The sequence below is a fragment of the Microplitis mediator genome, chromosome 2 (genome assembly GCF_029852145.1).
Source record: "Microplitis mediator isolate UGA2020A chromosome 2, iyMicMedi2.1, whole genome shotgun sequence".
NCBI lineage: Eukaryota > Metazoa > Arthropoda > Insecta > Hymenoptera > Braconidae > Microplitis > Microplitis mediator.
The window spans coordinates 23,488,431-23,503,002 of NC_079970.1; the positions used below are offsets into that span (position 1 = coordinate 23,488,431).

Below are 14,572 nucleotides of genomic sequence, written 5' to 3' on the forward strand. Positions count from 1 at the left end.
TTGTTTGATTAAGTTTATTTACTTTTTTTTAGTGGAAACTCGGTATCTGTACTGAAGAGGTGTTAAAACCAGGAGAACAAGGAGAAAGACCGACGAAGGAGAAGGCGGCACACGGTGGCCAAAGTGCTCTGCGGCAATACAAAATACAGCAGCAGTTGAGCAGTGTGGTGCACGCTCTCGTCCGAGACGCACGTGTCGCCGGAGAAGAACATTGTGTTCTTGTATAATACCCTCATGTCCATGTGTGTTACCACGTGACTAACTACATGCGCGTGTTTCTTTTTGTTTTTTAAAATAGTGGATATTTTAAAAGGATTTATTTTTATTTAATAATCTTGTGGATTTACTTTTTTTATTACTCACATGATAGACTACTCGAGTAGCAAATAATTAACACGGCAATAAATTATTTTATTGAGTGTATATCAATAATTTGAGATAAACATTTTAATAAGAATTATTATTTTGCTTATTATTTTTTTAATTCATCTGAAGACCGGAAGTGCACCGGTTTCCCTACAGACATGTTGCTTAATCTACAGGTAAGATTCTACTTTTTTTATTCACTTTTACTTGCAATTTATTTTTATAAACTAATTGATTTCTAAAATGAATACTGACGTAATGGTAAAAAAAAAAAACCTTCACACCTTTTTACCCTTCGCAAGTTGTTAACCTTTTTAACTCTCGTCTCTTTGACTTGCCATTTTACAACGCGCGCATCAACTACCACTAGTACTATTAGTAGTAGTAGTAGTAGTTGTAGTAATTGTTGTTGTTGTACAGTTGTACGCAGTAACATAGTGCACAGAGGCCTTTGAACCGACGATCATCTATCACTGGCAAAAGCTTGATTTCCACTTTTGAACTACATATATATATACACATATATACTGTTACAGCTATATCATATCCTTTTATCTCTATCTCCGCCAGTACGGAGGAATTGTGTTACATTCATAATTAGATTTCGTACTTCATGTCTTGTATAACATGAATTTTTTTTTTTAACGTAACTTTAAATGTAACTCGAGCGTCATCTTAAGCATTTTTTTCTCTTCTAAATAAACCCAAATATCAGATATGACAAAAATTTAATAAACAAAATACTAAAGCCAACAATAAGTCTAAATATTAATTAAAAAATGTAAAAATTTTTCACTCAATTTCCCTTGCGCGGTATTAAAATTTTTTTCAATTTACATAGATATTGTGTATACGTCGTTTAACTCAGAAAGATTGGAAGTAAAGGATTTAAAAGAGGTTGATGGCTAGGTTTATGTAAACGAGCGCAGCTTAAATGACAGTGAATTTTTTTGGCCGCGAAAGATGATAAATGGGGAAATTCTTGGCTGCTATTAGACCCGTAGGTGAAAGAGCGAGGGGGTGGTAAACGGGTGAGCAGACTGGAGATTGTCCAGGAAAAGTGAGGCATCAAAGATCGCGTTACAGTCGAGTGGAGCTTACAGCACACAATAACCCTTCAGTACACCAGAGTGTACAGAGTGAAGTACCGAGTACTGAGTATAGAGCCAGAGTATGAGGACTAGGCCGAGGACGCATGTAAGCAGACAAACGACCAGAGCACGATGCTTCTGGCTTCGGGGCGGTGAGCCATTAGCGACACAGCGGCGAGATCAGAGACCGAGGGCGGGGTGGGAGGCGGCCTAATTACACACGGTACCGGCCGACTTCAAAGGAGCCGCCAGTTCCTCTATATTCCGTGGTTATCCCTACCTCGACACTGTAGTTAGCCCTCTCTCACTCTCTCTCTCTACCTCTATCTCTGTTGTTGTTGTTGTTGTTGTCTTTGTTATTATTGTTGTTGCTGTTGTAAATAACCAATAGCAACTTGCGCACCCGCTTTTCGACAAAAACAATCATTTTATTCGTTAATTTAAACTTTAGTTGCCTCGATTACTTGTCATTTAGATTTTTAGTCGGAAATAAAATTTTTATGAGTTTGTGAAATTTAAGGTGACAAAAAAAAAATGATAATAAAAGTTAATAAGTTGAAACAGTTAAAATAAATAAAGCTTTTGTTGTGGCACACACGTGGCTAGGCACGCGTCGCAGACTGAAAGCGAGCACTTAATCAGTTCTGGTGAAGCTGGCGAATCGCGGGCCATGAGCTAAAGATGAAAAGGGTACATATAGAGATCGTGTGTTTTTATATATACATATATAAGTATACCAAAGTAATAACATATAAATAAATAATTATTATTTCAGTAAAATTTAATTTTTTAAAAATTTTAATTTGATGAATTTTTTTTTTGTTTAAAAATTATTTTAAAATTTTGGATTGTGGAATCCATAATTAAATACACTTAGACCCTTTGAAGTGAGACCGCAGGTCTGAATAAACTATGCGACAAGTTTTATTTATTTATTTAGATTTTTTATTCACTTGCTTCCGCAAAAGTTAAAGCCACACCAGAGCACCAGTAGTAGTATAAGTATATAGGATGCCAACCGAGTGAAGCACGCGTGAAGAATTTTCAAGACGAATTCTTAAAATAAGATTAAGAGACCTGTATATCTAGTCACACATCAAACAAACCACATTACATACTTGTTCGCGTAAATAAAAAATTTACCCGCTATAAATTAGACATAAAAAATATTTTATATTTATTTAATTTATCTGGCGTTATAATTACTCTGGTAAATAATTTAATTAAACGGGCGGGTCGAGTGACGATAAACCTGGCGTGCGACGAGGAAAATGGACGATTTGCATCAGGTCGCGTCCCATCGTATCGAGTAACGTTATTACAGTACAGGGAAAATAAAGAAGAGAAAGTACGAGTCGCTAAGAAAGGAGAGGAAAATAAGATGAAAAAAAGGTAAAAATGAGAGCCAAGAGAGGGCCATCGCGTCGTTGAACGCGGTAAAATGCGAATGAGGATAGAAGAGAAGTTAGCACGAAGACGGTGTAGGCGGCACATCAAAGGAGCACCTCGGGCGTGAACGAGAGAGCGGTCACGCGGCTCAAGTAGAGAGCGGAAGACACCGTACCGCCACCAATCCTACTATAGTAATACATATATACATACATACAACTACTACACAACAAGTATTTATACTACTACACTACTAGTACTAGTGTAGGATGTCAGAAGATCGAATGGATGGACGAGCGAACGGCATCCGATATATTTACTCCAATGGACCAGAGAGAGCATCGTCAGCATTATTATCGGCATATCGTCGAGCCGGAGAATCCCGTCAGGATCAGTCAGTACGACAGTCACGCTCACCGAATACCCGATACGCGCATCCATGACCAACCATCAACCAACCGTGCTCTCAAGGATATATACCATTATTATATTTTGCGCATCAATCTTCTCCAATGTAATCCAGAACAATAAACATCACTGATGTATCACAATAAATATCATTATTATCTGTATGATTTGAAACTCGTAATGGAAACTGGTCCGTTATGGGATCAAAATCCAAGTCGGAGTTGAATTTCAAATTGTCTTTAAAAAATCCTGATAAGAATTAATTAGAGGGATAAAAAAAATAGTAACGTTAGTTTTTAAAAATAAAACGGGCACGCTGATGAAGAAGAGACGAGAAAGGAGGAGAGCACAAGAGTGCATCTACAGTGCAACTCGTATAGAAGTTAAAGCAGTCATATTTTAGCCCTTGTTAGGCGGTGCAGGGTCTTCTCTGCGGCGGGTTGTGGAAGGAGAGAAAATCTCTTTGACTCGCCGACTACGCGCCACTCGTACACAACCGCCAATACAAACTTGTATATAGTACACATATATATATATATATACATTCACGGATTATATCTTCGCGCCATCGACTCACTTATCCTCATCCGTATCTCAACATTAATACAAATTTAATTGTATTTAATATTTTTCCATAATCATTAGCCGTTAAGTTACGGAAAAAAGTAACTCGTATCAATGCATTCACCCGATAATTTTTAATTTAAATAATTGAGTAAAAAACATTTTCACGAGTCAACGTTTTCTCGGCCTTAAAAGTATAAACGAGTACGGGTTTTTGATATTTTTAATATAAATAAGTAGCTGACATCGAGACGTTTGCTCTCTTTGAAGCCGACAGTTGAGTCTAAGACGGTTCATGTTACTCATGTACTAAACCTCTTTACTGAAAACCCCTTTTTTAATAAAAAATTAAATTCCTTTTTTTAAGTAAAAAAAAAATATGCGCGGTTGAATCTCTTTAATTTGAGACAAGGAAATAGTAATGAGATTGTAAGACAACATCACAACAAATGGAGAGTATGTTAATTCGAGGTTGGCATTAAACATTCCTCATCGCTCTACGTCTTTACATTCTTCTTATACATTAAGAATATGTACACATGCATGTATCGGAACTTATTTACTTGCGTGAGCTATCGTGATAGTAACAAGAGCTCATCATCATTATTGTTATGATGATGATGATGACCGCGATCATCATCATCATCATCAACATCCGGTGTAACTTATCGCAAGGAATAAACTTATGAGACTGACCCGCAAATCAAACACTCACCGCAAGCCACCAACTATTTTTAACTAGTTCATGCCATTGACTTTTAAGACAGATACTTGTTACCACATCTACCCGTTATTTTTCCTTTTATTTATTTATTTTTATTATTAGTTTAGCTATTTAGTTTTTGCGATCTCGAGTCCGAGCACCTGTTGCATTTTTCGACTCAGGAATCGACGAATAGTCTGACTCTTTGACTCTTGTTTCGGAGTAAAAAAAAAAAAGACGCGTGCGTCAAGAAGCCAGCATACATACGAAAACACGAATGGAACCTACTGACGACTACCCTGCCTGCCTGCACACACACCACACACCTAACCGCCGCTCTGTGATTTACGGCATAATAAAGAGGTTGCATAATGGTGAGCAGCCCTGAGGCTCGAGCCGCCTGCAAAGGGACTAAGTTGTTCCCTAACAAAAAAGCTCGTGCTTATATATTTAGATCAATTTATATATCGTTTTTTTTTTTTTTTTATCTAAAAGTTATTTAATATTAATTACGACTCTCAGATTTATTGATATACGATTTTTTTCTCTTTAAATTTATAATTATTTTTGAGCGCGAAAACTGTCAAGTTTTGAAATCGGAAAATTTATGACTGAGATTTAATTTTATTTTTCCGAAGAACTTGGGCCATATATTTTTTTAATTTACGGAATAAAATATTTATTTTTTTTAATTACATAGATTTTAAAAATATTTTCAAATCATCCGCGGTATTTTCCTTTTAAATATGACGTAAATTTTTTAATGGAGTACCAGATAGAGAGATAATTAAAAGAATAAAAATTGGGACGTAGATTTTTTTTTTAAATTTTCCCTTATAAGTGTGAGACGCTAATTAACTAGATAGGTAATTTTAATAATTATTTTTTTTCTCTGATTATTTAACGGGTTATTGCTGGTATATATATCGTATATATAAATATATACATATATATATTATATATATTATAAGCCTAAGAGACGCGCGGTGTGTTGCGGGTCATTATGCTCGATCATATATCGCTTTCTCGCTCTAAAACAGAGGCTACGTCGTTCTTTAAGTTGTGTCGGCTCCTTTCATGTTGAAGCTTCTGTTTCTACGGTGTTTCCGCTGGCGGCTACTGTCCTGGAGCTCGTCGACCCTAATCGCCTTAGACGGTACAAAAGAGGAAAAAAAGAAAATAATAATAATAATAACAATAAAAAAAGAAAAGGTATAAGATAAGACAAAATGAAAAGAAATAAAAAATCTATCCTGAGCATCATCCCACTGAGGACCAGCTCGAGTGACTCAACAATTTAGATGTAATACGCACTTTTGTTTATGTGTTAAATCATTCTTCATAAACAACAAATAAATCGAGCTGTGCGATAAATAAATACATAAATATACGTACGAAAAAAAAATATATGATTTCGGTATAGTTTATATGATTAAAATTCACTTCCGAATTGAGCTCTAAGGGTGGAACGAAATATAATCCTCTCAAGGCTGACCCAAAGTCGCTAGAGCATAAATTTATAAAGAGATAAATTATGAGGCGAGATCATATAATGCCGGCAGATCGGATCGGCAAAAGGAAAGAGTAGAGGGAGAGAAAAGAACAAGAAGAATAATAAGGATCCTCTACTCAACTCTACTCAGCTCTCGAGCAGAGCATCATCAGAGAACACAGCTACTGAATTGCCCGCTGATATCCTCGCTCTGGGATATGATGCTCGTTCCGCGAGATCTGTTGGCTGGTTACCTCTCGCTTGCTTGCTTGCTTATATTTTTATCCTCCTTGTTCTTATTTTTCTTCAACTAATATTTTATATCTCCGTCTCATTCTCGACAGTTGGCTCGGTATACCCGTATCTCGTTCGATGCGCTTGGCTAACTCGCCCCAGGTGCCGACAAACTCGTCCACCTCGATCTTCTTACTCAGGGCATATCCCGCGTGGCCATCAACCGGGTTTCCTCAAGATGCACAACCACAAGCATTTTATGTCGGCGCTTATTCTTAACTACACACCATAATAACAACCACCCAATATATACAACATTTACTGTCATTACATTTGGCTATTTGTCAGACGAGAATAACCCAACACAAAATACATACTAATCATCTAATAAATATTTATTCATCAGATATTAAATATGTCGTGTATGAATTTCAGATAGCAGTGTGTCTAGTAGCACTGGCTGCATCGGTATCTGCGGAGGACAAGACCGAATCGGCACCCGACACAGTGTCGCTGTCACCGGCTCCAGCGTCTCCGATAACGCAGAGCAACACGATACAGAAGCTGAGAAAAATTCTCGAGAAAAATGACCAGGAGGAACCACGTGAGCTGAAACGTGTATCTCTCAGTAATCGTTTCGTCACGTGTAACGATGGCTCGCAAGCTGGATTTTATTACAGAAAATCTGTTTCTAAGAAATGGATCGTCTTTCTCGAAGGCGGGTGGTGTTGTTTTGATTATCAGTCCTGCAGACACAGATGGGCTAATTTGAGAAATTTCATGACTTCTACCAATTGGTCAGACACTCGAGAGGGTACGATTATTATTATTGTTGCTAATGTTGTGTTAAAATTTTTTTTTAATGTAAATTAAAATGATCCTGAAGTTAGCAGACAAGTAACAATCTTCTGGTTTTTTTTTTCAACAAATCAATTACAAAAAAAAAAAAAAAAACTAAAAATATGCATGTGTAGAAAATTAAAAATGCTACAGGTGCAATTTTTTTTTTTTAATTAATCGTTTTTAAAAAAATTCAAAAATTATTAGACGTCGGGAAACTTCAGTATCATAAATTGAATTTTAAAAAATAACAAAATTATTTTTCATTTACAGTCGGAGGTATTTTGTCACCGAACCCACGCGAAAATCCCCATTGGTGGAGCGTGAACCATGTGTATGTATATTTATTTTTTGCTGTACTTGGTTTTAATTTTTATAAATTTATTTTTTTGTTACAATTATTATTATACTGTAATTTGTTTTAATAACTAGATATATTCCGTACTGCACGAGCGATAGCTGGAGCGGGACTAGAAAACATATCGAGGGATTTTTTTCATTTTTGGGGGCAGAAATATTACTGCAAGTAATTCGGGACCTGATGCCACTTGGTCTTGACACCGGCACCAGTCTTATGCTCGCGGGGAGCAGCGCCGGCGGGACTGGCGTGATGTTGAATCTCGATCGCGTAAAGAATCTCATTCACAACGACTTGGGGAAGAAGAATATTGTCGTAAGGGGTATCAGCGACTCTGGATGGTTCTTAGACCGCGAACCGTACGCCCCGAATGGCGGAATGTCACCCGTTGAAACCGTTAGGATGGGCATGGAATTGTGGGACGCACGTATGCCCGATAATTGCGTCGCTCAGTATCCAGATGAGCCGTGGAGATGCTTCTTTGGTTACAGATTGTACCCATCTCTCACTGGTAAATATTTTTATACTTTGTCAGTAAAAATTTCGCAGTCAAAACAAAATTTCTAATTTATTTTTTTCACTTAAAAAATTATCACGAATTAAGCCACTGAATTAATTGTAATTAAGTTGAGTACACTTTCAATTTACACAGAAAAAAAAAGATTTTTTAGCGCAAGTAATATAATGATCCCGAAGTTAGCTAGCAATTAACAATTTTAAAAAAACTAAAAATAACCATATGAACAAAATTGAAAAAAACTAGAGATACAATTTTCTGCAATATTTTTTTTTAATTTATCGTTTTTGAAAGAATCCAAAAATTATTAGACGTCAGCTAATTTCAGTATTATAAAAATTTTGCATTATAAAATTTAAAAAAAAAAACTTTCTCAGGACTAGAAGAAATTTCTTGGGGCAATTCAAAATTTTTCGCGCCAAGAAATTCTTTTTTTCTGTGTAGAAACTATTGATTTTTTTAAAATTACTTGAAAAAATAAAAAAATTTATAGGTAGTAGCCCGTATTTTATTCATCTAAATTCGATACACGAAAAATTTCCTCTAAACAATAATAAAATTTTTTTTCTTTTTTTTTTTAATTACAGCGCCATTGTTTATATTTCAATGGCTTTTTGACAAAGCCCAAATGAAAGCTAACAATGTTGGTACGCCAATGAGTAAAGAACAATGGAATTATATCCATAAAATGGGTGATAGTTTACGTCAAACGTTTGACAATGTCACTGCAGTATTCGCACCAAGTTGTATAAGCCACAATGTATTAACAATACGTGATTGGCAGATGGTTAAAATTGACCAAGTGTCACTACCACAAGCGTTACATTGTTGGGAAAAGAGTTCTCCTCATCGTGCCAATACGTATGTTACCCCTATTTTTTTACAAAAAAATTTACTCCGCTTTGTGGAATTAGTTTTTTTAATTAATGCCCAATTTTTTTTTAAAGGAACAACACACAAGTAGAAACTAATCAATCTTGTGGCAAGTCAATTACGAATCCGTCATTGCGCACAAACCAGACGAAAAAAAATACGACAGTAACATCTGCTACAAGTGGAAATAATGATAATAACAGAAACGATGATGATACAGGTGTTGATATAAAGCAAAACATAAATTTACTTGGCAGAAAAAATCGCGTTAAAATGACGATGGGTAATAACAGTAACGGTCCGATCAATGGGAGAGGTAATAAAAAAAGAAAACGCAGAAGAAAGCATAAAGATAATAAACGTCTGAGGGAGCGCAACAGAAATGGGAAAAATAGAGAGAGAAAAGATAAACGTCAAAGAAGAAAAGAAGGCAAGTACTTATTTATTATCAAAGAAAAATTTTATTAAACGTCACTTTAACTTGTTAACTTTTCATAAAACCCTCAGTATTTATATGTTCAAGTTAATTTGCATCAATTGTAAAAAAAATTCACTAAAAAAAACCCGTACTAAAATCGAATTTTTTTCTCTTCCCATGAAATGTAAAATTACAAGAAATTTATGATAATTTTGATTTATTTATTTATTAATTGAACAATAAATATTTTCAGGACGTAAACAAAATAATAATAAATATATAAGCGGTAATAATCATCGAACAATTTTGAATGACACACGACCACAGCGGTCATTGTTGTCGGGAGGCAACAGAAGAGAAAGAACATGCGCGGATAATAATTGTCAACATCGTCATATTGAGAGATGCACTTGGCCACAGTGTAATCACAGCTGTCCAAAGCTTCACAATCCGTTTACCGGGGAAGAAATGGATTTTATTGAATTATTAAAGAGTTTTGGACTTGACATGAAAAGCGTTGCTAACGCACTTGGTATTGACATTCACACTCTCAACAACATGAATCACGCCGAGCTACTTAATTTATTGACGCAGCAAGCGAACTAACGCCCAAAATAATAAGACTCCTAAAACCTCTAAACTAATTACGCCCCGGTTATTTTTTTTAATGTTAATCAACATGTAATTAACGTCACAAACAATTTTTATTCTTTGATACACCGGTTATTAAACCAAAACTTTATGTATATAGTGTTTCTCACTAAAAGTTTTATACTATAGATTTATATATATATAATTTATATGTATGTAGTTTATAATGTTGTACACAATTTTTTTATTATTTATTTTAATAGTATAGATAATTAAGGATGAATAATGATACAAATTTTTTTTAAGTTCTTTTTTGATGTTAAAAAAAAAATTATTGATCAATGGGGTAGCGGTTTGACCATCAAATTTTTTTTAAAATCATTTTTTATGACGAAATATTTTGATATTTAAAACTACCACTCAATCCTCAGAAATTTATATATTTTTTATATTTAATTTATTGTAATTATTATGAAAAAAAAAAGCCCTACCCTATTTATAGACTGATTAAATTATCTACCTCAGCAAATAAAATTGCATTGACGTCCTTCGTACGTAAAATAAAATAATAAACCATATTCTATTATCATGTATACTGACACAATGTAATCTAACTAATTAAGAAAATAAATAAATAAATATAAAAGTAATCTTTGTAATTTTGAAAATGTAACAAAAAGAATATGTATCTATATATAAAATATATATACACCTGTATAATTTAATAACTAATATTTATTTATCTTGCATCGATAAAATATTTTTAACAAACGACCCCGAAGCATCTATTAAATTTATTTATTACTTTGTAATTTTAAAATAAATATAACATCAGTGTTATCATGATCGTCTGTTAATAAATATAAATTTTTTAATTATAAATTAATAATATTGATATGTAAATCAGGACAGTTGTATATATACGTAAATATAAAAATTTTTTTAATAAAATATTATTCGTTTTATTTTCATATTTATTTACTGATAAGAAATAAGTATAAATATTTCAGCAGAGCGAACTTTTTTTTCAGTCTCGTATGAAAATTTTTAACAGAAAAAATGACTTAGAAAAATTTTCTTTTATTTCAAAAAAAATTTTCGAAGTGAGCGCGGATAAAATTCGGAGTGAACGCGAAGCGGATGACTCGGTATTTATTTTATACCCTCGGAGTAAAATGAAATCCAGATCACTCCGAAATCACTCCGCTGAAAAAAAAAACTTCCAATTTACTTCACATGCGGACTGATTTTTTTTTAACTCCGGAAGTCCGAGTGCCGAAGTGAATTCGATTCAAATAAAATCCGAATTCACTTCCAATTAATATTTAAAAATTTTTTAATCCCGCCGATTTTTACTGTGACCTTAAATGCGTAGACTTAAAATTTTCATCCAAGATTGAAAAAAAACTCACTCGTTTTTTTTTCTCGCTGTAATATTAATTTGAGTGTAAGTTAAGTTGTAATTTGAGCAGAGTATAAAGACAGGAAACGATATTTAATGATGTGGGGAAGAGCATTATCATCACCAGAGAGTAAATGCGAGTGAAGCTTGATGATGCATGGTAGTATAGTTAGGTATCCCTCTTTACTTCATAGCATTTCATGTGTGCTTATGTCGGGGGCAATTGACGAGGAAGTAATGAGTACCTCTAAAGCGGGGGCTGTATGTGCGGTTCGTAAATCTCGATTAAACTATGACTAGCTGCTGCTGGTCATCAGTTGCACGCACTAAACCTACTCTGTTCCATTCTCTTATACTTTAAAAACAAACTTTCTTAAAAAAAAAATTTTCCAAACTAATTACTAATTACTCATAATCATTCCATGATTTTAGTGACAATTTTCATGTGAGAAGTGACAGAAAATGTTTAAAAAAATATTAATAATTATTTTAACTGTGGACGTGGGTAAGTGCTGATACTTTTTAAATTTTTTTATTCAAAATTCGGTGACTTATTTTATTTTAAATTGAACCAAAATAATTAGCTCGTTCAACACAATGCGGCAAAGTATGGCTGACAGTATCGTCACTGTGGCGACCGATAGCAGCGAGTGATAAAGTAATTGACGCGGAGCTTGAAGTTAATTGGGATTTAGACTGTCAGCCGAATATCGAACCTCCTGATACCATTAAAGTATTCAACGCCGATCCAATTCATAGTAATTTATTTTATTTAATAGTTCATTTATTTTTTTATATGAAAAAGGAAGTTAATGATGGAAAAATAATAAAATAACAAGCGTTTGATGAAATTGATATTAATTATGATTGATATTTCAGACAAGAGCTTGCAGCCACAATTGATACTGACACTCGCTGAACATCCGGACGGTTATTATCGTACAAATATTGAGGTCGGAAGGCCTTCTTTACCAGGTGGCTGGGATGCTACCGGAGGTGCAACTCTACCAGGACCCCATTGTTTGAAACACTATGCAGCATTATATAAAAATAATGTCATTTTGACGAGTTCATGCTTACAAATTTGGCCAACTTGGATGTATGACCTCAGGTGTAAATTTTTTTTCTTAAAAACATTTCTTCAACAAACGATGTCGATAAATTAATAGCAGAATTAAAACAAATGATCAATTAACGAAATTTTAAATCCGAAATTTAAAACGTCAAATCTAATTTTTATTAAACTTCGAATCGCTTGTTGGAAATAAATTAATGAAGTATTTGAGATGTATGTTGATTACGAATTTAATATATGAATTTACAGAAGGCAATTAGGAAGATTACCGATAGGAAGTCTAATGATACCTGGAACTCACAACTCAGGATGTTACAAGCATGAAGATCTAACTCGTAAAGACGCATTCCAAAGATATTTATTAACTCAAGATCGTGATGTATGGACGCAATTGGTGCACGGGATACGGTACCTAGATATCAGAGTAGGTCATTATCCCCCACCGATGCATAATGGTTCCCATAGCGCAGACGATACTAATCATACATCAGGTAGATTTTGGGTTAATCACGACGTAATACGCATCAATCCTCTTACTACTATCATCAGAGATGTGAGAAATTTTTTGGATGTCGCTCGCGGTGAAGTTGTTATCCTCGATTTTCATAGGTATCGATTATATCTAACAAATTTAATTGCAGGTGTAAAGCTAACTGATCCCACGACAATCTACTCTGTAATAAATCGGTAGTGAATCCGGATTTTATTTCAGTCCGAATTCACTCCGTCACTCAGAGTTCCGGAGTTTAAAAAAAATCACTCCGCATATTTTCCGAAACTCTCCTTCGGGGTGAAATTCACTCCTAGGGAATTAAGAGAGTGAAACAGGTGATTTTCAAATGAACCGTTTTCATAGATAAAGGCCCAAATAATTAAATAAAATATTTCATTCGATGCATAAAGTTATTATCTATCGAATGAAATGCTTCCGGTTCGTAAATTTCAGTTTATATCTGAGAACGGCTCATTTGAAATTTCCATTTGCTAATGTAAGTGCAACCAGAACCGTTTCGTTTGTTCACATGTGTGTGAGAAAGAGAATAGATGGCAAATCCTCTTTAATAAAAAAAAAATTATCCAATCCGCAAATTTTTTACAATGTAATAGATTCTAAAGGCAAAAATAATAAACAGAATTTCTATTGCCGTGATTGGGTCATCTGTAGATTGGATCAGATGTCGTTGGGATCAGTTTTCTAGGCTCAGTTGACATGGAATTAATTACATAAATTTTCCAGATTTCCAATTGGATTCGAAAGCAGACCAAGTCGTCATCGACGGTTGGCGTCGATGCTTTATCGCGAATTCGGCGGGCTGATACTAAAACCTAGTCGAGGAGTTGACGGTCTCGGACCGACATTGAACGAAATTTGGAACAGCGGAAGAAGATTAATCATTTGCTATGGCGATAAACACACCGTTAATGGTAAAATAAAAATATATAGAGAATGTTTTTTATGTTTATTATTAGTAATCATGAGGATTCTTGTCACTAATGAATACTTTTATTTTAAATAAAAGAGTACGAGTGGCTTTGGCCGCCGTTAACCCAAGTCTGGGGTAACCAACAAACAGCTCAGGGTCTCTTTGAATACCTAAATAGTGTGCTAATGGGCCCAGAGAGAAAGCCAAGAAATACACTGAATCCTCTTTGGGCAATAATGGCTGAGCTTACACCACGACCTTTTGATATAATATTTAATCCGAGCGGTGCTGGGCTCAGACAGATGGCAGATGCGGTAAATCGCAATCTCTCGAGTTTATTTCAAAATGAATGGTGGAAACAGACTAATATAGTTGCCACTGACTTCTTCCTCGGTAATAATCTCATTCAAGTATCCATTCAGTCGAATATTAAAAAAAGTAATATTGCTCAGTGGAGTTTTTTGTAATTACTCGCAATTATTTATTATTTTTATTTATTTAATTATTTATCTACGTATTTATTCATTTAAATTTATAACTTTTTAATTCGCTGAATAAATTGTAATTCAAATTTAATAAAAAATATTTTCTTTAAAAAGGATGTAATAGTTTTTTTTTATTTTCATAAATATATATGTATATTTATAGAAATAAAGATGATATTTAATTATGTGAATATTTTTTTATAGTCATCGTATTAAATATCTGAGTACCAAAAAAAAAGATCGCGTGTGTCCGAGTGATAAAGTTCAAAGTCTAAATAAATCAGTATATTTACATTTATATTTAAATTTATATATATACGCAATTGTGTAATGTGTGAGAAA

General features: G+C 34.0%; 3 protein-coding genes across 4 annotated transcripts in view; 2 read left to right on the top strand and 1 right to left on the bottom strand.

The window, feature by feature from the left end:
* LOC130664020 (glutamate receptor ionotropic, kainate 2) overlaps window positions 1-14,572 on the bottom strand; it is a 184,172-nt gene that overhangs the window by 165,955 nt on the left and 3,645 nt on the right. The window lies entirely within an intron of this gene.
* On the top strand, window positions 111-10,621 carry LOC130664022 (palmitoleoyl-protein carboxylesterase NOTUM). Its single transcript, XM_057463669.1, has 7 exons — window positions 111-542; window positions 6,683-7,061; window positions 7,361-7,421; window positions 7,520-7,956; window positions 8,550-8,823; window positions 8,910-9,265; window positions 9,507-10,621. Exons 1-7 carry the CDS (start codon window positions 525-527, stop codon window positions 9,857-9,859), a joined length of 1,878 nt encoding a protein of 625 aa, XP_057319652.1. The 5' UTR covers window positions 111-524; the 3' UTR covers window positions 9,860-10,621.
* Window positions 11,498-14,316, top strand: LOC130664023 (PI-PLC X domain-containing protein 1-like). 2 transcript variants are annotated; one of them, XM_057463671.1, is made up of 7 exons: window positions 11,498-11,516; window positions 11,679-11,751; window positions 11,831-12,004; window positions 12,126-12,357; window positions 12,571-12,930; window positions 13,559-13,746; window positions 13,842-14,316. In XM_057463671.1, the coding sequence occupies exons 2-7, from the start codon at window positions 11,709-11,711 to the stop codon at window positions 14,210-14,212; spliced, it is 1,368 nt and encodes a 455-aa protein (XP_057319654.1). In that variant the 5' UTR covers window positions 11,498-11,516; window positions 11,679-11,708; the 3' UTR covers window positions 14,213-14,316. The 2 variants fall into 2 exon arrangements, with proteins under 2 accessions (XP_057319654.1, XP_057319653.1); XM_057463670.1 differs by lacking the exon at window positions 11,498-11,516 and having other exon boundaries at window positions 11,531-11,751.

Bases quoted from the DNA above. Each gene is read 5' to 3' on its own strand.
- LOC130664022 (XM_057463669.1), top strand. The intron at 7,062-7,360 runs GTACGATTATTA...TTTCATTTACAG, and splicing joins TTGGTCAGACACTCGAGAGG to TCGGAGGTATTTTGTCACCG. The intron at 7,422-7,519 runs GTATGTATATTT...TTTAATAACTAG, and splicing joins TGGTGGAGCGTGAACCATGT to ATATATTCCGTACTGCACGA.
- LOC130664023 (XM_057463671.1), top strand. From the start codon at position 11,709: ATGTTTAAAAAAATATTAATAATTATTTTAACTGTGGACGTGG. The intron at 12,931-13,558 runs GTATCGATTATA...TAAATTTTCCAG, and splicing joins GTTATCCTCGATTTTCATAG to ATTTCCAATTGGATTCGAAA. The intron at 13,747-13,841 runs GTAAAATAAAAA...TTTAAATAAAAG, and splicing joins CGATAAACACACCGTTAATG to AGTACGAGTGGCTTTGGCCG.